Source organism: Prionailurus viverrinus, chromosome D1 (genome assembly GCF_022837055.1).
Source record: "Prionailurus viverrinus isolate Anna chromosome D1, UM_Priviv_1.0, whole genome shotgun sequence".
In the NCBI taxonomy this organism is placed as follows: domain Eukaryota; kingdom Metazoa; phylum Chordata; class Mammalia; order Carnivora; family Felidae; genus Prionailurus; species Prionailurus viverrinus.
Window position 1 is genome coordinate 15,285,509 of NC_062570.1, and position 21,858 is coordinate 15,307,366.

Genomic DNA, 21,858 nt, shown 5'->3' on the forward strand with positions numbered 1-21,858 from the left:
ATAAGCTCTGTGTGGGCGTGGGAAATGTCTGCCCCACAGAAGGGTAGGAATAGATAGATGACTCAGACACACGTCCTGTCCTTAAGGAGCTTGAAGACAAGAAAGTCATTTTTTTTCCCCCTCCGTGGGCTTGTTTAAGAGAAGATTTTGGCACATGGTGTCTGTAGGTTGAAGGGAGCATTTGGTTTGGGTGAATGGAAGTTTGCCGGGTGGAACAAACAAGGTGTCCGATGCGAATCAGGTCTGGGAGCCCTTGGAGGACTAAGTGCCGAGTCAGGGTAGAGCTTTTAGGCCAGTGGCACTTGAGGTCACGTGCTCCTCTCAGCGCTGGCTGGTACGCCTTGCCGTGCTACTGCCCAGCCAGCAGATCGAGGCCGGACCTTGGTCACACCTGTTTGTAGCACTGGACGAAGGGTGTAAAGGCACACACAGGGCGGGATTCGTGAGGAAGGGTTGGGAGCAGGGAGTTGGTAGGCCCTTCGGCAGTAGGTAAGTGGGAAAGTCGGTGGGCAGGATGGATTTGCACAGCTCTGGCTCCCAACTCTAGCCAATATCTGAATCCTTGGAGGCTTTAAAAAAGAAAGATTTCTAGGTCCTGCCTAAGACCCAATGAGGCCAGCAGCCCTTTTTTGGGATATGCCGGTTGGCATGTAGGAGTAGCAGGGCCTGGCCTGGATCCGGTTCTCACGAGGCACTCTCTGAGGCAGACAGCCCCGGCACAGGAAGTCCTAAGCTGGACCTCATGACCAGGGTGTTGGGGCACCGAGCAGCGCCAGGCACTCAGGTGGGCTGACCACACAGAGCCCCTCGTGGGCCTTGTTACTCCAGCTGTCTCCTGTCTTCAGGCCATGCAGAGGGTTGAGCCAGGAGGTGGAGCTGAGGAGACAGGGGCAGCCCTTTGTGGCTCTGACAGCACCACAGGTGTGGTCCCCTTTGTCTTCGGCCCCTCGGGCCAGGGCCAAGGCAGAGGCTTAGAACTGAACTAAAGTTCTAAAAATTTCATGAAAAGTTCATAAAAATTTTTATGCAGTTTTTTTTTAATGTTTATTTATGTTTGAGAGAGAGACAGACAGACAGAACATGAAAAGGGGAGGGGCAGAGAGAGAGCGAGACACAGGATCCGAAGCAGGCCCCAGGCTCTGAGCTGTCAGCACAGAGCCCGACATAGGGCTGAACTCATGAACTGTGAGATCATGGCCTGAGTTGAAGTCGGATGCTTAACTGACTGACCCACCCAGGTGCCCCTATAATTTTTTTTAATGTTTATTTATTTTTGAGACAGAAAGAGCATGAGTGGGGGAGGGACAGAGAGAGAGGGAGACACAGAATCCGAAGCAGGCTCCAGGCTCCAAGCTGTCAACCCAGAGCCCAATGCAGGGCTTGAAACTCACGAACTGCGAGATCATGACCTCAGTTGAAGTTGGATGCTTAACCAATTGAGCCCCCCAGGCGCCCCTGACGCAGCTTTATCGAGATGCAGTGGACATATGATAAACTGGACTTACTTCACATGTGCCACTGGATAAGTTTTACCATATGTGTGTGCCTTTCAAACCATCACCGTAGTCAAGATAATGATTATAATGAATTAGGAACATGAGTTTTATACTAAATTACAAAAATGACCATGAAGTTGTTTCAAATAATCCAGAAGGTCAAAGCCTTCCACATCCTGCAGGCTTACTGCTACAGGTGGGGACTATTAACGGTTTCCATGAACACTTTTCGTGTGCTTTTCCAGAAAGTTTTCAGTGTACGTGTAAGTCTGTGTCTGTTTTCTGTTTATCTTTTCCCTCCCCACAGACATTGGGACTGTGTCACAAAAAGTGCTTGGCGATGTGCTCTTTAACTTAGAGAGCAGCTACGGAATAGGCCCTTGACTTATTTCTTAGTAATTTCAGATCTCCCTTACTCTCCTTACTAGTCGTGTAGCAGTGTGCTTTCTGAACGTACCGGGATTTATTTAGCTGGGGACCAGGTCATGAACACAAAACCCTTGAGCCGAGTTAAGGGCGGGCAAGCGGTGTCTTGAGCACAGTTGGGCCAGAGGTGTCGGGTGTGCTGGCCGTGTCCCCTTTCTGAAGAGTTCTTTTCTGGGGCAAAAGGGTCTGGGGATCAACTGCTGCTCTACTCCAAGGCCCTCTGTCCGGGCGCTTTCCCAAGGTGGCCCCTTCTGTCCGGCAGAGGGGCTCGTGTGTTTCCGGCAGCAACAGTGATGAAGCAAGTAGGAAGCAGACAGACTTGGTAGCTCATTCTTTCCGACCCACGGCTCAAGCCCCCCATTTTTATCACGATCACCCCACTTTGCTGTCCATGTCCCATTGGGGTTTGTTGCATAGAGTGTCCTCTGTGATTTTTTTTTTTCCTTGCAAGTGACAGAGGGAGCCGTCTGCCGAGCTCTGTGTGATCCGTGGGGGAAGAAGGCTGGAAGGGACGGGGGGGGGGGGGGGGGGGGGGGGGGCGGGGCCGTTATCTGCAGGCTCTGGCCAGGCAGGCTCTGGCCAGGCTGACATGATGCAAAGTGGCAGTGCTGGCAGGCAGCCTCGTGCTGCAGGCACCGGCAGGTACTCACAGGCAGCATCTCTATTTTTAATGTAATTTGGGGGAGCTGGCTCCTAGCTCAGGCCCTGCCCTTCCTCGCCCATCCAGATGGTAGAGTCGGCCACAGCTGCTGGGGCTCCGGCTGCCAGCGGAGAGGCGTGGGAGGCCGTGTGCACGGGGCTGGGGACACGGCAGTGCGCCAGCCCGGCCAGAACCCCACTGGGGAAGACAGAGTGAGTTGTCTCCTGCCCTGCCTCTCCCGTTAACCCTCACGTCCCGGAACCGACAGGGCGCCTGTCATTGTGACAGAAGGGGTACGGGCCCTCGAATGGAGACGGGCACCAGCAGAGCTGAGGTTTTATGCCTTAGGCTGGGGAGAGGGGTGGAGCGGGGACGCAGGCGCTGGCATTTGTGGCACGCCTTCCCTGGGCCACGAGTCAGGCTTTATGTACGTGATCGAATTTAATCGTCACCTCGAGCCCCGTGAGCTGAGCTTTACTGTCCCATTTTATGTATTTGTTTTTTAAAAATGTTTGTTTATGTATTTGGAGAGGGAGAGAGAGAGCATGAGCAGGGGAGCAGCAGAGAGAGGTGGGAAGAGAGAATCCCAGGCAGGCTCTGCTCTGTCAGCACAGAGCCCGGTGGGATGCTCGATCCCACACACCATGAGATCGTGACCTGAGTTAAAATCAAGGGACGGATGCTCGACCGACTGGGTGACCCATTTTAGAGTGGAGGAGACAGACTCCCCAGCTGGGAACCGATGAAGCCTCCCCGGCACCCCTTGGGCAGCTTTATCGAGATGCAGTGGACATTTGATAAACTGGACTTACTTCAAAGGTGCCACTGGATAAGTGAAGTGGAAAAACAAGAGCTTGAGTCCAGGCCGACTACACTGTTAGCCCCCTGGGGCCCCCCCTCGCGGAAAATGATTGAACTAACAAAGAACAGCCCTCTTTTTCACCCGCTTGCTAAAATGGCCCAGATTCCCAAGCTTTAAAATGAGATTTTGGGTTTTATTTTTTGGATGGGTGGAGTAATCAGTCCCTGACTGGGAAGGGGGCATCATCATCTACTGATGGGACCTGGGTGCTTGGGGGAGCCCAGAATGGGGCAGAGGAGCACCCTGTCTTCCTCCCTTCGGATGCCCAAATGGTGCTCTTTCTGTCTCGTTTCAGCACGTCCCCATCTCTCTAGGGTCCTTCCTTGTTAATGTGCTTGGCCGCTGCCCCAGTTCTGCCCGCTTGACTTTGCCGTCCCTGTACATCACCGATCCTGGAGGTCCACGCCTCCGTGGATTCGGGGTGTTCACGGACGTCTCGGCCTTCTCTTGGCAACTGTCAGTGAAGGCTTCTGGTGACGGGAGGAAGGGTTTTCTTTCTTGTACGTGTTCGCCTTTAGCTTCTGGCTCTGCACGCAGTGACTGTGGCATCTGGCTCATCGTCCCTAGGCCAGCAAGGCCGGCCCTGGAAGCAGCTGCGAGCCTGGGGGCTTAGCCAGAGCTAAGTAGATGGGCCTCCTCTTCTGTGTCCCGAGTGGTCCTCATCCACTCAAGAACCACCTCTCAGTATGTCCTCCTAGGCCCGAGAGTTGGTTGGACGGTTGAGGGACCCATATGCAGACCTCTTCAGTAGGCACTTACCACTGCTGCTTGCCCACAGGCCCAGAGGTTGGGAAGAGAAGACAAGGATGGCAGCCAGTCCAGCCAAGATGAGCCACAGAGCAAGCGGTGCAAAGGCTCGGAGAGGTACGGTACGTGGGAGGCCGCCCTCAGGGGCTGTTGGGATGGTGTGGACCGGGGCAGAACCCCTGGGTTTGGTGTGCGTGGCTCATTGTGCTCCTGCCTGCGGGCAGACGGTGAGCGGACTGGATGGCCTCGCAAAGTCTGTGCGTGTGTGCACGCGTGCGTACGTGAGCATGCCCTCTGACTCTGCACCGAGACAGGAGTGTGGGTGCATGTGGTGGGACTTTGTACACCGCTGTGGGCCAAGGCTCTGTGCTCTTCACTGGAATGGGTTAAGCTGTGTGTGTGCCTGGTCATGGGCCAGGGCTGGAGGAACTTTCTAGAGGGTCAGTACTACAGCTTGGAGGTGATTTGGAGAGAGAGAGTGACAGACAGACTAGGAGGGAGAGCGGAGAGACTAGGAGGGAGAGACCAAGGTTTCCCGCTTCTGAGGCTGGAGCCTGAAATGAGAGAGGGAAGGGCTGCTACCCTGGAAGAGGAGGCAGGGCAGTCCTCCTGCTTCTTGGACCTTGAAGAGCTGTCCGCATTCTTTCTTGCCTTTGTGTGTTTTCTGCATTCGAGTCTGGTTCCTCTTTTTCTCCCTACTTTCCGCTCGGCTCTTGCATCCCTGCCTGGCCTCAGTGATGGTGAACGCTGGGAGCGGATGCACCCATGAGGGGGCCCAGCTCTCGCCCCTGGGCCAAGCGGATGCAGGGCAGGGACCCGGGAGGGCTGAGTCTAGTCCAGGCAAAGGGAGAGCTCAGTGGGGAGTCTCCCCCTCTTGCTTCTCTGGCTGCCTTGCCCTCCGTGGCTCCCCATGGATGTAGAGCCGGGGCTGGAACCCTGCCTGGGAGGAGGAGTGGACCCAGGTCCACGTACCACACTCGCCAGTTCTCTCCCTGCTCTCCAAATGGTGGGGCCTGACTCTGCTGCTCTGACCAGGTCCTCTCCTCCCCTTGTGCCTGGGAGGCGGCTCCAGAGTCCCCTTCAGAGCCAGGCCACTGAAGAAGGGCCTCCGGAGGCCTCTGAGGGGCAGCCTGAGCAGAAGCGGGCAGAGGAGCCCGGGGAGGACTCTGCAGGCAGCTCCATCCCTGCCGGTTCCCTGAGGAGGTAAGGGGGACCTGGAAGCCTTCCAGGTGTGTAGTTGTGTGTGCGGGGGGTGCCTGGGGAAGTGAGAAGCCGGGGACGGTTTGCACCCTAAGCAGCAACCTCAGGTTTCCACTTAGTGTCCCCCGTGAGCTGGAAAATGAGGAAATGTGCTTCTTCCTAGTCCTCAGTCTACAGCTAAAATTGGGGTGCCCCCTCCAATTAGGGGAGCCTGGAAACTCCTGAACCAGGAAGCATCTCTTCTGATCCAGCTGTCTTCCTGCCGGGGGCCTGGGTCAGAGACTGTCCCCCACCTGAGCTGTGCTGTGCCTGCTCCCAGTCCCCACCTGCCAGTGCTCCCCACCCCTCCCGGCGGTCCTTCAGCAAACCCAAGTAGGGCCCCATTGTATGCTGGGCCCCTGGGGGAGGGAGGTGCAGAGTCCTAGGCTTCCCTGAGGCCAGCTGAGAGGGCCTTCGTGCCCCAGCCTGGCCCAGAGCCTGGCGTACATCGGCCAGATCTTCTGTTCCCCCGGTGAGAGGAAGATGCTGGTGTCAGAGCTGGTTTTAGAGCACATCCAGCTGGGATGAGTCACTGAGAGAAGCCAAGCAGAGCGATGTTCAGTCAACAGCATCCGCTGCCTACCCCGCTGTGTGCAGAGCGGCTCCTTCGGAGCCGTAACCGTGCACGGCCCACGTGGACGGGCCTCTGGTCTTCAGTGTAAACGGCCTGGGAAGAGGCAGGTGGGGGAGAGTGAGGCCTGAGATCAGGAAACTCAGCTGGGGCTACTTCCCTTGTCCTCATCACAGCTCTCTGACCCCAGATGGGTGCACTGGGGGCCTCTCGCCTTCCTACTGCTTTTAACACCGTTGCTTCCTCAATGCTCTCAAGGGAAGAGACCCCAAGCCCACCTGTCGCCCCCGCGAGGGGCAGGGAGCAGCGCTCCGGGGCCGAGGAGCCTGAGGAGGGGGCGGCCAGCCCTGCCGCACCAGCCTCTCCAGAGGTGTAAGGGCCGGTGTTCGTGTCTGTCCCCGTCCTCCTTTGTGTCTGTGTGGTGTGAGTGCCCACCACTCCTGGGTGGTTGGGAGGGGATGCTGTGGCCCCTGCCCAGGGGGAGCGGCGGGGGAAGATTGTGTGTGCCCCTCATCGTGTGCAGCCGTGGTCACAGATCTGAGTGTGGGGTTGGCCAGGTCCCCGGGGCTCCCGGTCAGAGCCTGAGGTATGGAGGCGGAGGGGCGGCGGCACCTCCCGGGGTAGCAGTTTTTCCTGTTTTCCCCTCCACCTCGCACTATTTTTCGCTTTCTTAAAAACATTTTATTGAGGTGTTTACATACATGAAAGCACATAAATCTGAACTGTACAAGTCAATGCACATTTACACGCAGATCAGATGTGGAACATTCCCGTCCCTTCAGGAAATTTCCTCACGCCCCTTTCCTCTCAATCCGCCACCCCAGGACACCGCTCTTCTGGCTTCTGTCCTGTAGATTCGTTTTTCCCGTTCTCCAACGGGATGTAGACGGAGTTATGCAGTATCCGGTGTATGTGTTTTGGGCCTGGGTTCAAAGCTCACCAGCACTTCTAAGACTTGGAGATCAGTGAGCTTTCCTCCTCCCATTTCCCTTTCCCCTCCCACCCCTTTTACAGATGAGGAGACTGAGGCTCACGTGAAGGGATCTGCCCAATGTCACGTTGCCGGTCGGTTGCATAACTAGGACGAGGCTCTGGTCCCTGGAGCCCTAGACTTCCGACTCAGCGTGCAGCCACGGCTCCTTTTCTCTACAGGGACAGAGAGGAGCCAGGGTTATGCAAATTTTCCCATCTGTGAACCGAGCGGTACAAAAGGATCATGAGCTCTTGGGACTCGGGCCGTTGACTAGAGACGGGTTCACGCACTGGTTACTCACAGGCAGTGCCGCCGAGAGCCGGCAGTGCACGTGAGCTCATGATTTTTGTCCTCACCACAGCACTGCAGAGTGATGTAGGGAAGGGACAGCCCCACTTTTCAGGTGGTGACAGCTCTGACCCTGAGGAATGACCTGGCTTTCCCAAGTCTCCTTGGGGGCTGTGGACAGCAGGTCAGGGTGTTTTCTACGAGGACAGGAGGCGAGTGTGGTTCAGAGACAGGACCCTCTGGGCAGAGGTCAGAAGGCGTTTTCCTGGCGCCTCTGGGAGGGAAGCTGGGCAGTGAGGCTCCTCCCACCTGTCTTGCTGATGAGTCCCCTTACTTTGTGTTTCTCCTCCCAAACCAACAAGGCCGCCCCTTCTGGGTCTCAGAGAGACATTCCTTGACCACACAGTTTACACAGAACCCTTAGGAAGTATCTTCTGTTCCTTTGCGGAGTCTTTTCAGGCCCCATAACGTCCTTGTCATTCATGTTCACAGCTACGTTTCTGTGTTTTGTGAGGAGTGGCCCTGTGTCTGCGTTTCATTTGTTTGTACCTGTGGGGTTCTGATTTATGGAGGTGACTGAGTGACAACAACAGGCCGGTGCCATCAAGGAAGAATTTATTACTTACGCTTCCAGAGAGAAGAGGGCGTGCCACACCATGCCAGGCCACCTGGGGGATGACCAGGGTGTGTCAGGAGGCAGAAGAGGCGAGAAGGGAGAGCACAGCCTAGAGCCTTTGTTGGGGTTTCCCGGGGAAGGAATAGGCGAGGCAGGGTAAGTACCTTGAGTGAGTGTAGGATTGGACAGTATGAATGATTTTGGTGGGCTTTGGGCTATGGGGGTGGCCCTCCAGTTGCCTGGTGTGAGTTATGTAAGGAGATGCTTGTGGTCTAGCCTCCCTGGGGGATCGGTTGGTTTGCATATGAAAGACATGTTCTTTCATATACATATTTCATATACATATATATATTTTCATATACATGAAAGACATGTTCTTTCACATAGAGTTGGCTAATCCTTGGAGGGCCAGTCTCTCTGCCAGCAAACTTTTAAAGATGTCAGAACATCATCATCATAAAATAACACCAAATAAAAAACCATGATTCATAGAATCCGTCACCTTTCACAGATGTTGTCAAGCCACTCAGGAGGAGTTAGGGGCAGAGGGCCGGCCAGCAAGCGCTGTGAGGCCAGAAGGCCTGGGTCTGGGACTCAGGGATTGCCTCCCCTTGGTGATCCCGGCATCTTTCCTGAGGTGCTTGTAGAAAGGGGGCCCGGGGGGGGGGGGGAGTGAATGAACGAAAACCCCTGGGTCGAACACGAGAGGGGACAGGATCTCTTCGCAGTTGTAGTGGTGGCACAGCCATTTCCGAATGTCCTGGGTGCCACAGCCTCCCTCCTCCCCACCGCCTGCCCTCCTTGCTTCTTCTCTCTCTTGTCTCGCAATGACTTGGTGGCCGGCCTGAGGTGATTATGCCCGCACAGAGCCTCCCTCTTGGCCGCCGACTGTCGGAAACTGGGTCTCACTGATGCTGACACCCGAGGAGCGGACTAGAAATCAGACCTGCCTCTTCCTCTGGAGGCTTCATCTTCCCAGTTGTCTCCTCAATCATTCAGGGCATCGTTGACTGCCTTGGACCTAAGCTAGGCGTTTGGGATCGTAGAGCTTTAAAACGGGGACACGGAGAAGAGGCCCGCGTGCCAGGTGTGCAGGCGTGCTCACCGGGGCGTGTGGCCCGGGCACGTGCTGCCACGCCATCTGAGGCCCCATCTTTCCACAGCATCTATCCCTGGGGCTCCACATAGCTCCACAGCCCACAGGGGAGAGAGACATTAAAAGGTACCGTCTCAGGGAGAAAAGATGTTTTCAGCCAAGGCTGGAAATGAGTTGGAGGGTTGATGAGGCGGAGAGCTGGCGGGGGGAGGTCCTTTCCGAGAGCAGGACTCTCAGAGGAGGTGGCGGCCACATCTCTCACATCTGCATCGGTTGGGCTATGTCAGGGGGTCTGGAGGAGAGCCGGGAACTGGAAGGGGGGCCGGGGCGGCGTTGAGAGCAGAAGACAGTCGAAGGCACGGCTCAAGGCCATTTCCAGGCTGAGTTATGATTTTAGGGAAGGGGGGAGGAAAGAGCTTTTTGGTATTTCAGAGACGTCAGTAGCCTTCTATGTCTTCCTTCTCTCTCTGGTCTCGAGGGGCTGAAATGGAATTCCAAAGCCCGTGTTTTCTTCTGCTGTTCTAATCTCATCCCGCCTGCTGCCTTCCATCTGCCGCAGCGAGGGGAAAGGGGGTCCCGCGTCCCCAGTCGGGGGCCGGTTCCCCTCTGCAGCCCCTACCCCACTGCTCCCCAGTGGACTGTGTCCACGCGCTGCTGAGGCTGATGGGGCCAGCGTGCCTGGCCTGCCGCCCGTGCACCATCGGGGCGGGTGGTGGGTGGTGGTTGTGAGGCGAGACCAGTCAGGTTGAGGGAGCGGGGGCTGCAAGCTCGCACTGGCCTTTAGGACGAAGCTGCTCTGGGGTGTGCAGTACTTTTAGCCCCTGATGCTTTCATGGCCTTGAATGTTCTTGGGTTTCTCTCTGGGCATTTCCTTCAAGAACCAGAATACAAGCAACATAGCAACCTTCACATAGACATCTTTTTAACCTTTATTCCTCATCTCACCACCCACCTCGTGCATCCACGTCGGCTCTGAATTTCTGTTACCCGTTTCCAAATATTGAGTTAACTCCAAGCAGATGCAAACGTGGCGTCATCAAGGAGATTGGAGCGTGGCATTCTTGGTGCACGCTTGCTACACTCTTTGGCTTAGGGAGCAGTCTCCTGCCTAGCTGTTGAGGCAGCGTGGGAGGAGATTTCCTGTTCCTGGACCTCCACGGACTGTTGGGGGTCTCAGGGCTCGGAGACATGCTGTGGCTTCTCCTGCTGGCTCATGAGCATTGGCCTGTGTTCAGTTTGGGAGGCAGAGAGTAGCCTCTGGGGGTGTCCCAAGGTGCTGGCGTGAGCCTCAAGGAGCAGGCAGAGCCCTAGTGGGGAGACGGAAACGGCCGTGAACCGTCCTGGGGAAGAACCCACTGGGGACAGAGCTTCAGTCTTTCCCTATCACTGTCAGCTCTTGAGCCACATCTTCAGGTGTACTTCGGGCTACAACCTACCAGGTCCATTGAGAGCCTAGTATGGGCCGCCCTTCTTCCTGGACCGCCACAGTGAGGCTTGCCCTGTGAACAAATACTGCCTGGATCCTTGAGGGGGTAGCCTTCCTGCCTGTCCCTTGCGTGAGCTGATTTGCGTATGTGATTCCTGACCCTGGGCCCTCCCCCCATTAGGATTGCGTGTGTGCTGTTCTGTGTGTGTGTAAAAGGTGGGATAGTAAAGCTAGTGAGTGTTGTTCCACCCTTGGCAGGCAAGCTGCGGAGCCTGCAACTCCCCCAAAGCAGGCTTCCCTGAGGGCCATGGAGGAGGCCGTGGCCCACGACCTGGAGCAAGACCAGAGGCGGCTTCTGGAATCGAAACGAGAGAAGATTCAGCAGCTCCGGGAGAAGCTGTGGCAGGAGGAGGAAGAGGAGGTCCTCCAGCTTCACCAGCAGAAAGAGAAGTCTCTCAGGTCCTGTCCCTCCCCTTACGCAAGCTGCCTGGGTCTCGAGGTGACATGGGGAGGAAGGGAAGCCCTCCTCCCGCCCCGGACACTCATGGCCCCACCAACACTCCTCCTAGGTGGCCTCTGTGGAGGAATGGGCTTCCTGGTTCCTCTCTTTGGGAGGGAGTTGGGAGGCCTGATAACAGCGGGACCAGCTGACAGTTTTTGAGAGATTACACGGGTCCACGTGCCTCATAGCTGCTAATTGGTTTCGTCCTGAGAGTGGGTCCCATGAGGTGTTGCTAGCAACCCTATCATGTTAAAGGATCTACCAGACAGATGAAGAAACTGAGGCACAGAATGGTTATTTAACATGTCCAAGGTATTGAAGTTAATAAGCAGAGCCGGGGGCGCCTGGGCAGCTCAGTCAGTTGAGCATCCGACCCTTGATTTCTGCTCAGGTCACCATCCCAGCGTCGTGGGATTGAGCCTCATGTCGAGCTCCATGCTGAACGTGGAGCCTGCTTAAGATTGTTTCTCTCCCTCTGCCCCTCTCCCCTGTTCATCCTGTCTCTCTCAAGTAAATAAGAAAATAAATTTAAAAAATGCAGCAGAGCCAGAAGAACCCAGGCACTTTGTCCCTGGGGCCCATTCTTGGTAGTCATTGCCCTCTCTCTTGGTAGTCAGGGCCCTGTTGGGACCCAGTGAGATTGGTAGGGACCACACAGTATGGTGTGAGGTGCTATTTCCCAGGATCCAGAAGTTTCATTTGGGTTCCTACTCTTTGTGGTGTTGGCTGGGAGGCCCTCAACAAGCAAGACACTTAAGGCTGGGCCGGGCCTGTGTGGATGAGATCGTGTGTATACTTCATAAATAAGCTGGAGGTTACTTTCATAAGAAAAGGCTGTCCAGGGCTGGCACAGCGGCTTCAGAGTCACCAGGTCCCTGGTGGCCCTTTAATCTCTCTGCACTTGAGTGCTGGTTACTCTCAGGGCCTCTTCGTCCTGCTGAATCCCCAGTCGTCGTGTCTGTGCTGCCAGCAGGGAGAATAGGGATAGAGTACAAAACTGGTAACTTCTAGCTCATTCGGTCCCTTTTAAGGCTCTTTCTTGGAAACTTCACCTAATAACTTCTGCTTATTCTTGTAAGGAGTTTTCCCGGAAATTTTACTCAATAATTTCCACTCACATCTCATTGGTTACTTCTGGCTGCAAAGGGAACTGGGAAATGTCCTCCTTTAGCTGGGCCTCTTTACCTGATGGAATAAAATCAGGGCCCCTTTAGGAAGGGAGCATGGGAGAAGGGCCACCGACAAGGTGATCAGCAATCTGCCATAGGCCCAGGAGGGGACAGGTACGACAAAAAGGTGTTAACAGACTCTGCTCTTACTCAACCATGTAACTGAAGGCTAAATCTTTTCCTCTCGGACAGAACATCCCAAAGTGGTAGACTTACTTTTATAGCATACGTAGCAAAGAGTGTAGAAAATGCTTATGCTCAGAGAAACTGATAGAAAACCAACACCCAGCCACCCAAGGGTTGGGGACAACCCTCTCATTAGCCCAACACAGGACCTGCTGACCCAGGGTCCATCTTCTATCACCCCTCCTGTGTCCCTTGCCAGGCAGCATCCTCCTCTTCCAGCCAAATGAAAATTCGGGCAGGAGCCTGCCCAAACAGGGTAAGACTTAGCTGACGTTGACAGGCAGAGCCTTGGATGAAATCCTGGCTGTGTTTCCCTGCCAGCCGTCTAAGCTTCTCCTCTCTTCCTGGCCACCCTGGGCCTGGCTGACTGTGCTTTCCGTCCCTCGCCAAACCCCCAGCTCCAGAGGGGCGTCCGAGAGCCCTCTCAGGTCGTGGTGAAGACTCCACGTGCCAAAAGTATCTGACTCAGGGCCCGAGACACAGTAGTTGCTCAGTAAATGGCAGCTCTTGATTTTCAGTTGAAATCAGTGATGGCCATGGCCTCCACGAAGTCATTTTTCTGTAGGCAGCGCCTTGTCAGACTCGCTACGAAATAGTTGATTGCGAGACCCGGTTTCTGCTCACGCATGAGCCTTTCTGAGGGGTGGGGCCGCCTCTGCTGGGAAACTTCAGTTGGTATAAATTTCTGGAAGCCATAGCTGACCTTGTAGCAAATACTTCTTGAATGAGAAGGCAGGCAGGAAGACAGGCAGTCTGACCCTTAGTTTCTTTAGTCATAAAATGAAGAGATTGAATTTAGTTGTGAGATGAAGACAGACAGTTATAAAATGAAGGCCTTCACCTGCCAAGACCCTTCCGGCTCTACCATTCTGTGGTGCTACGTGTGAAATGGAGCCACGGGACAGAGAGAAAGGGTTTCTGGGGGGCTCTAGAAGGGAGGATTTTTATTTAACTCAAATTTTCTATCAGGATGGAAGAGAGCAGTGGTGTAGATAACTTGAAATTGAAGATGACCTTTGGAATTCACTAGGAAGCTTTTCTAAGAAATTGTCTTCTGAATCGTATTTCTCTTAGGCTTGAATTCCCTGAGTGCACAGCACACAGCCCCTGGTCATGTAGGGGCTGCGTGGGCAGGGGGATGTCTGCCTGGGAGGAAATGCTTACTGTCGTTTGTCTGTAAATAAGGCATCCCTCATGGGTCATCGGCACTTGCTTCTGAGTTTGGGGCTGGGCGATGCTGTTTAAATTTGACAGACACGTACGGAGCACCTGCTTCATGTTAGCTACTGTTGTTCAACACCTCGGATATAACCAAGCGGAAGACCTGATTCTGCCTGGAACAGCTCCCAGACTTGTCAGGAAAGCAGACCTACAAAAGATGAATTGTGATGTGTGGGATAAGGAAGGTCTTCCATATACAGGGCGATGGGAACAGAAAGGCTAGTCGATGAACTTGGAAAGGCTTCTCGGAGAGGAGGGAGCCGGGCGTTGAGTGGCAAATATGGGTTTGTCAGGTAGAAGAGGGGATTCTGGGGAGAAGCGCCCACATCAACAAAGGCCCGGAGGCGAGGAGGATCGTGGTGGGGTTGAGAGGCGGTGTCTCCTCTGATGTGGCTGCAACAGTGGATCGGGGGCAGTGAAGGGATGTGGCCCGGGAGCCGGGCTGGGGTCAGACTGTGTCTGTCCTGGAGCGCATGCTGCACCGAGGTGCATTTACAGGCAAGGGGGAACCTCTGGCAGCAATCCTGTCCTGGGATCAAGCAGCCTGTCCCTCTGCTTGCTGCAGCAAAGAGCGGATAGAGTTCACGGCCCCCTCTTTATATGGGATGTATTACAGGGAGGCAGCAGGACCCAGATTTAGGAAACTTCGCAGGCAAGCTGCAGGCTTGTGGAGGCCGGGAGTCAGGGCTGATGACTAGAAGAGCGGTTCCTCCAACAAACTTGCCTTTCTTTTCCTTCCCAGTTCCCTGAAGGCGCAGCTGCGGAAAGCCACCGAGGAAGAGGAGACTCGGATGAGAGAGGCGGAGAGCCGGCGGCTGTCCCAGCTCCTGGCCCAGGTGCAGTCCCATGTGGAAGCAGATGAGAGCCAGATCAGGTGAGGGTGCGCCGTGAGCCTCCTGCCCCACGCGGTGCCCCCCGAGTGCTCGGGCCTGGCCCATTCCGTCTGTCTGCGCAGGGCCGAGCAGGAGGCTTCCCTGCAGAGGCTGAGAGAAGAGTCGGAGTCTCTCCAGAAGGCCGAGAGGGCCAGCTTGGAGCAGAGGAACAGACAGATGCTGGAGCAGTTCAAGGAAGAGATGGAGGCCTCGGAGGAGAGAGAGCGGGCTTCCCTGAAGGCCGAGAAGGAGAGGGCTCTGCAGCAGCTCAGGGAACAGCTGGAGGGCGAGAGGAAAGAAGTGAGCCAGCGGCGTGGGGCTCCCGTCTGACGTGCCCCGGTGCTGCCTGGGAAGGGGCTGGGCGCCGGGCTGGGCGTGTGGGGTGGGGGACCGGGCACAGAGGAGGTGTCCACACAGCCGGCATGGGAGGCGGTAGACGGCAGGTGGGCTGTCCGGGCCCACTGCCCCGTGTGGACCCGGCCGTCTCGGGGCAGGTGCTAGCCCGGGTCTGCCAGGTGCAGGAGAGGAAAGAGCAGGTATCCAGGGCTCCATCTGGGGCCAGCAGTAGCCGGGTGCTGTCAGTCACAGTGAAGAAGCTTGAGGGGAAATGGCCCCTGGATTTGGGCAGATTTCATGACTGAAAGAACCCGGGCCAGACCAGAGGTTCTGAGACAAAGGGGCCCTGTCTCCGAGGGGCAGCTGTGATGAACTTTCATCTCTCCTTGGCGAGGTTGGCACACGTAGAGGAGGATTTTCTCCTTTGCCCTTACTCCCTGGGCCTCCAATCCTCTGTCTCCTGAGGGTCCGTCTCTAGATGAGAGGCGGAAGTAGGGCACAGCCAGGCCACGTCGACCTTCTTTCTTTGGGCGACGGTGAGCTTCAGCTCTTAGACCAGGAGCAGCCACACAAGGTGGGGGAGGATGTCACTGTACTGTCCTCTGGGTGCTCAGGCAGCTAGTGCTGGACCTCCAGCCCTCACCACCTTGGGCCCTTGTTCACAGGCACAAGTGTCACCTGTGTACCTGTGGCCTAGCCCAGAGGCTGGGGGATGGAAGCAGTGACCCGAGGCTTACCGAAATGCCCCTCCACTCTGGCCTTCATGTTCCTGTTCATTTGCTAGTCGCAGACTTTAGAGACTGTGTTATTTTGGGGCAGCAAAGCTGTGCCTGTGGTTCCCCTTGGCCCTTTGGCTTGATGGGAGTCAGGCACGGTTCTCCTGGCTATTCCTTCCTCCCTCCGGGGTCAGTGCCTAGTCCGCCTTCCCCACCCTGTGTCCCTCACAGGCCCCTTGTTGCTCCTCAGGCAGTGGCAGCACTGGAGAGTGAGCACCGAGCTGAGCTGGAGCGGCTCTCTTCCTCGCTGGAGGCCAAGCACAGAGAGGTGAGAGGCAGCTGGCCTTGGCCTGCAAGGTGGAGTGGCCATCCTGGTCCCTGAGTGTGAGCCTCAGGGCCCCTTCGCGAACTCCACCCCGTGCCTGTCGCTAGGGTGGGAGTCTCCCTCCGCCTGAAACCCCCCCACCCCCGTGGGGCTGGCTGCTGGGCCCCTGGCAAGCGAGTCCCTGAAGTCGCTCTGCAGTGCTGAGTGTCATGTCCTCTGGGCTGGGACCTCCTCAGGTTGTCTCCAGCCTCCAGAAGAAGATGGAGGAGGCCCAGCAGAGGGAGGAGGCCCAGCTGCAGGAGAGCCTTGGTCGGGCAGAGCAGAGGGCTCATCAGAAGGCTCACCAAGTGTTCCAGTACGAGCAAGAGGTAAATGCTGGTCTGCTCCTTCGACTTCGTGTATCCCTGTCACGGGCACTCCATCCCGGCCCCAGGGGCCCTGCTTTGCCTTGGATGGCTCGGCTGGGGCTAGAACGTCTGGTTCCACCTCTGTGCCTCAGTTCCCTGGAGGCTGGGCACTTCCCCCCCCCCGCACCCCCCCCCCCCCCCCGTAGACCCGTGGGGAAGGGGCGCGGGGGCGGGGCGTGTACACGTCACGTGTCATGCGTGCGCGGAGGTCGTGTTTGTGTATACCACGTGCCGGCCCACCCTCGGGCCTGCGAGTTGCATCCCTGCTGCCTGCCCCGCAGCTCAGCGACCTCCTGCGAGAGAAGCGCCAGCAGGTGGAGAGGGAACACGAGAGGAAGATGGACAGGATGAAGGAGGAGCACCAGCAGGTGCTGGCTGAGGCCAGAGAGCAGTACGAAGCCGAGGTGAATTTCCCCAGCGCACATGCACGGCGCGCGCACTCACGCGCACCGCGCGTCCTCGGCAGCCGGCGGCTTGCACCCTGCTGAGGTGGCGTCGCGGCCCCGTCCTGCCTGTTCGCCCCGCAGCGGGCAGGCTGCATCCCCTCCCGGAGGGGTAGCGGCTCACAGATTCGGAGCTCCTACCCCTGCCGGCACTGGTCTCAGCCCCTTGATGTGTGCAGACTCATTTAGCACCCCCAGCACCCCCAAGGAGATGGGGACTATTGTGATCTCCAGTTTAGAACCGAGGAGACAGAAGTGTAAGCATCTTTCCCAAGTGTTCCAGGCCAATAAGTCAAGGAGCTAAGATTCAAGCCCGGCTGTCTGACTCCAGAGCCTTCAACTTTCGCTACCCCGACGACACCAGGCCATCAGGGTTAATCGCAATCCCAGGACACTAAGAAGTAGACTAGCAAGAGCCAAATAATACTTAGATCTCTGCCCATCCTCAGCCTTGGCCCTTGGGTGAGAGAGTGGACCCAGCCAGCTCTCGGCTTGCTCACACTGGGGATGAGCAGGGGCCACAGGGCCTCTGCCCCAGGACTTTTAGCCACTATCCCACTGACCGGAACTCATATCCCAGCCCTTCTGTACAGTCTTTTCCACAGAGGAATGACCAGCCTGTGATAAAATGTAGTTGATTCCCTCCCCAGTCCAGTTCTGAACTTGCTCAAGAGCAGTGGCCTCTCTTCCCTTAAGGAAGGAAGCTGCACATGGAGGGACAGCAAGAGAGGCAGACTCCCCTGATGGGGCGGGGGTCCTCCTAATGGCATCCGCGGCAGAGAGTGGTGCGGGCTTTCTGGGGGATGAGAGCGGTGTTCTCCCTGAAGAGCCAACCCCAGGGAGCTGATGGGGTCCCTGACCTTGCTGACCCGAGGCTGTAGGGCGGGGGGCGGGGGGCGGGGGGGGGGGGAACGCTGCGGTTTCCCCGCCCACAGCCTCACCTTCTGGGCAGGAAAGGAAGCAGCGGGCTGAACTCCTGGGACACCTGACCTGTGAGCTGGAGCGCCTTCGAAGGTCACACGAGCGTGAACTAGAGGCCGTGAGGCAGACGCAGGATAGGCAGCTGGAGGACTTACGGCGGCGGCACCGGGAGCAGGTAGGGGCTCTGGGCTGCCACTGGGGACTGGGGTGGGTGAACCCACTCTGATACCTCTGTGCAGGAGGAGGAGCGCTGGAGGCAGGCATCTGTGGCAGCAGCGGATCTGAGCCTTGACAGCTTCTGGAGTGGGGGGGTCTCATGGCGATCCCCAAGCCAGGGCATGTTAGTGCCTTCGTCTTCCAGGCCAGGGCCCATCCCCAGGGTTAGAGGAGGTCAGCCCCCCTGGGGGTTTGGGGTTGGCACCTTTGCCTCTCCTTGCCCCCCGTAGGAAGAAACAAGGTGTGGCGCTTTCCCGGGAGCCTGCAAGGGCAAATGGGAGGAGGCCCGAGCCCAGCTTGGAGGGCGTGCTATGGAATCTGGCTCCGGGACTCCCTCCTGCACCCCCAGCTAATGCCTTGCGCTCTTTCTGCACTTACATCTTTCACTCCGCCTATTTCTGTGCAGGAAAGGAAACTCCAAAATTTAGAGGTGGAACTGGAAACCAGAACCAAAGATGTCAAGGCCCGATTGGCTCAGCTGGACATCCAGGTGAGAGAGCGGGAGTTGAGGACAGGATCTCCAGGTGCCCTTGACCGTGGCGTCATAGCTCCCATAGGAGAGCCTGGGTCCTCCTGCCCCTTAGACCTGGGGCCCGGGGATGGCCAAGGGTCCCATGTCCTTCCCTCCCCCACAGGAGGAGACTGCCCGAGTGGAGAGGCAGCAGCTCCTTGAAGTGCAGAGGCAGGTGGCGCTGGAGAGCGAGGTGTGTCCACCTGTCTCGTCCTCCCTCCTCTCTCCCCCATTCCTTCTCCCTTCCCTTCTCTCCCTCTTGCCCCACATCCCACCTTGTGCTCACCTGATCTGTCCAGGTCATTAGGGTCCCCAACTATGGTGGCAGCATCCCGCAGATAGCCCTGCTGTGTGGGGTCCTGAGCAGACCCCAGGGTTGGGGCTGTGGAGGGTGGATGGAGCCTGCACGGCTCCTGACAGTGGGCACAGCGACCACCCTCTCCCCGCCGTGCTCCTCGGGTTTCCCTGTCCTCTTGCTCCCTGCCTTTGCCCCACGTGGCTCTAGGTGCTTCTAGCTTTTCTTCTGCCCCCAGGAAGCCACAGCCAACCATCATCACCTGGAGGAGGCAAAGAAGGAGCACACCCATCTGTTGGAGACAAACCAACAGCTCCGAAGAATTCTCGATGAGCTTCGGGCCCACAAGTTGGAGCTAGAGTCCCAGGTGGATGTGCTGCAGACCCAGAGGCGGAGGCTGCAGAAACAAGTCAGGTGGGGTGGGCACCCTGCACTTGGCCACTCCTGCTGCCTCTCGCCTGCCCTCTGATGCTCCTGGGCCCTGTCTGCTCAGTTGAGCCGCAGGGGTGGAGCCTGGCAGAGGGGCTTTTGCTGCATTTTGTAGGGAGTGGGGGCTCAGAGGCTGTGAACAGCTGTTGTGGGGGGCGGGGGGTGGGTGGCGGTCCCTGGTTCTACTGGTCATGGCCCAGCCCTGCCTCCGGGGCTTTGATGGAAGTGAAGGGATGGAGACGGTCCTGCTGTCTCCCTGAGATGGGGGCTTGACGCCCACACTAGCAGTCCTGACGGTGTGCCACCTACCCTGTTCCATCATGGGAGCCTGCCTCTCCCCCACCCCCAATCCCCTTTCCCATCACAGCGACCTGGAGGCTGAAACTCAGAGGAAGCAGGAGGTGTTGAATGAGCTGGCAGCTAAGGAGAGCAATGCCTCCTCACGTGTTGAGCCAGATCTCCACATTGAGGACCTGAGGAAATCCCTTGGGACAGTGAGTTCTCTGTGCCTTGCAAGGGACAGGGTGGCCGGGCCGGGGCTCCAGGAGGGGGTCTGGCTCCGCTCTATATGCAACCTCGGTCTCCGGGCCTTGTTGTTCCTAGTCCCCCATCCCCGCCGGTCCGATGGTAACTGTAAGCGGGCAGTGCGCAGCAGCTGGCGGAGCCATTTCTGTGTTCGGGCCCTTGGGAGGGGCTCGGGGGTCCCTTGAGCTGGCAGTGTGTCTAATATTCAGTGGGTCTTTTCTACTGTGTGTTCTTAGAGCCAGACCAAAGAGGTATCCTCTTCTCTCCCCCAGAGCAAGGAGGAGACCGACTTATCCTTGGACAGGTGAGTCCTGATAGCCTTAGTTTGGGTCCAGCATTTGCTGAGGGGGGGCCTTCACAGATCTGGGGCTAACTGAAATGAGGTGGCTGTGGTCACCGGTGGGGCTTGGGTCCAGGGACCAAGGGAATCCCTTTGGCCAGCCCAGAAGGTGCCCTTGGGGCCATTGATACCGCCTGCTGGCATCTGCTGCTTTCTGGTTGAGGGTCAGGCTGATGGGAGTGTCTGGCCATCTGTCTGGAGGCCCCCGGCCCCCTCCCTTTCAGAGACAGGGCAGGACGACTCTGCAGCATGCCGCACACTGTAGGTATCTAATGGCGGCATCCACTCACTGCCCAGCCCGGCATAGTCTGTGCTCCCCTCGAGCCTCTGCTGGGGAAGTGGTCTAGTGACCCACAGCAGGGGGTTCTCGGAGCGTTCACTTCCCTCTCCAACCCCTCTGCCCTGGCCTCCCACAGCGTCCGACACTACCTCTCTGCCGAGGGGCTAGCCCTCCGCAGTGCCAAGGAGTTCCTGGCGCGGCAGACGCGCTCCATGCGGAGGCGGCAGACGGCTCTGAAAGCCGCCCAGCAGCACTGGCGCCAGGAGCTGGCCGGCGCTCAGGAAGCCGCCCAAGATCCACCGGGCACCAAGGCCCTGGAAGACGTGCGCAAGGACTTGGAGGAGGTCAGGAGCTTCGAGGGGACCCTGCTAATCCTGGGGGACGCGGGGCAACATCCACCTTTGGTGGATTTGGTGGATTTTGGGGACTCCACGACAGTGGCCACACAGGCCCTGGGGTCACTGGATGAGTCTTTTAGGGAGATGGGGCAGGTGATGCAGGTTGTCTGTCTCCACGACGATGAAAGCACCTTACGTTTGCATGTCGATATGCACGTGCAGAATGCTTTCTCCAGTGGCCATTTGCTCTTCATGTGACCGTAGATGATGCGCAAAGTAGTGGCTACTCTCATTTTCTAGATGAGAAGTACAAGTCAGGTTTTTAAAACTTCACAGCCAGTGCTTTGCTTGTCCATTCCATCACATTAAAGACTCGGTTCCTAAGTGAATCTTTGGAGCACCCTGGGCAGAAGACTGAACTGCTTCTCTGACGCCCTACTTTCCAATGAAAAGAGAGAAACTTCATTGTTACTCTGTGTTAGGATCACAGATCTCTGGGCCATCAAGAGGGGTCTTGGCAGAAGCTCCCTTAGCGTTGTGTGGGTGCTCAGAGCTGGCGAGGGGCAGGCTTCCCGGGGCGTCTGCATGCAGCCCCCGGCCCTGTCCTTGCTCTGCTCAGTGCTGATAGGGGCGTTGGAGCATGGCAGGGACCCCTTGGGAGTGTGTCAGGTGCGGGCACAGCGCTAAGCATGTAACACGCACTGTCTCGTTTCATTCTCACGACCTCATGAAAGCTAGTATTTCTCAGGTGAATTTGTAGGTGGGCCTCCCGCATCCGCGCGTAGCCCCATTTGCGTCCTCCCCCTTGTCTCTGGCTGCAGGAGACCCGGCACCTGGATGAGATGAAGTCGGCCATGCGGAAGGGCCACGACCTGCTGAAGAAGAAAGAGGAGAAGCTGAATCAGCTGGAGTCCTCTCTTCTGGAAGAGGTGCGGCCCCGTGGCCACGGCCGCCTCCTGCCGTTCCTGGGATGTGGTTGGGTTCTTTGGTCTCTTGCCTCGGGGTGCTGGGCCTTTGGGGCTCCCGAGCTGGTGAAAAGGGCAGCGGCTTCGACTTTGCATTTGTTGAACAGATCTGTGCGGGGGGGCGGTCCCGAGCAGACCCAGAGCGTCTTGCTGCAGGTTCTTGAGAGAGGGACTGGCCCCTCCCCTGCCCTCCCCCTGCCATGGTTCCTGAGGAAAAGTGTGCCCCTCGTGTTAGGAATGGACGTACTTAGTGGCCTGGTCGACTTTCCCCCGGATGCCAGAGGTGTGGGTGAGGCAGGAGGGAAGCCTGGGTGAACAGACCCTGTAGGGGGAGTTTGCCAGGGAGAAGGGGCTGTGGTCCCAGCTGCCTGTGTTTCAGGCCGTTGTGACCTTTTAGCCTCCACCTCCCTCCCCCTGTGATGCAAGACAGCCTGTGCCAGAACCTGGGGTCCCAGAGAGCCCCCAAACCTCAACACGTCGC

At 57.3% G+C, this 21,858-nt stretch overlaps 1 protein-coding gene across 7 annotated transcripts in view; it reads left to right on the forward strand.

The window, feature by feature from the left end:
• CEP164 (centrosomal protein 164) overlaps positions 1-21,858 on the forward strand; it is a 67,681-nt gene that overhangs the window by 41,263 nt on the left and 4,560 nt on the right. For 6 of the 7 annotated variants that reach the window (XM_047878399.1, XM_047878402.1, XM_047878401.1 and 3 more), the window contains 18 exons: positions 4,203-4,288; positions 5,207-5,374; positions 6,240-6,353; positions 7,877-8,014; positions 10,639-10,839; positions 14,201-14,332; positions 14,414-14,630; positions 15,633-15,710; positions 15,944-16,075; positions 16,396-16,518; positions 17,510-17,653; positions 18,101-18,184; positions 18,330-18,398; positions 18,739-18,914; positions 19,297-19,423; positions 19,691-19,758; positions 20,211-20,418; positions 21,234-21,341. In XM_047878399.1, the coding sequence (XP_047734355.1) occupies positions 4,203-4,288; positions 5,207-5,374; positions 6,240-6,353; positions 7,877-8,014; positions 10,639-10,839; positions 14,201-14,332; positions 14,414-14,630; positions 15,633-15,710; positions 15,944-16,075; positions 16,396-16,518; positions 17,510-17,653; positions 18,101-18,184; positions 18,330-18,398; positions 18,739-18,914; positions 19,297-19,423; positions 19,691-19,758; positions 20,211-20,418; positions 21,234-21,341 (2,373 nt within the window). The remainder of the gene's footprint in view (positions 1-4,202; positions 4,289-5,206; positions 5,375-6,239; positions 6,354-7,876; positions 8,015-10,638; positions 10,840-14,200; positions 14,333-14,413; positions 14,631-15,632; positions 15,711-15,943; positions 16,076-16,395; positions 16,519-17,509; positions 17,654-18,100; positions 18,185-18,329; positions 18,399-18,738; positions 18,915-19,296; positions 19,424-19,690; positions 19,759-20,210; positions 20,419-21,233; positions 21,342-21,858) is intronic. The other variant, XM_047878403.1, reaches the window with a different exon arrangement.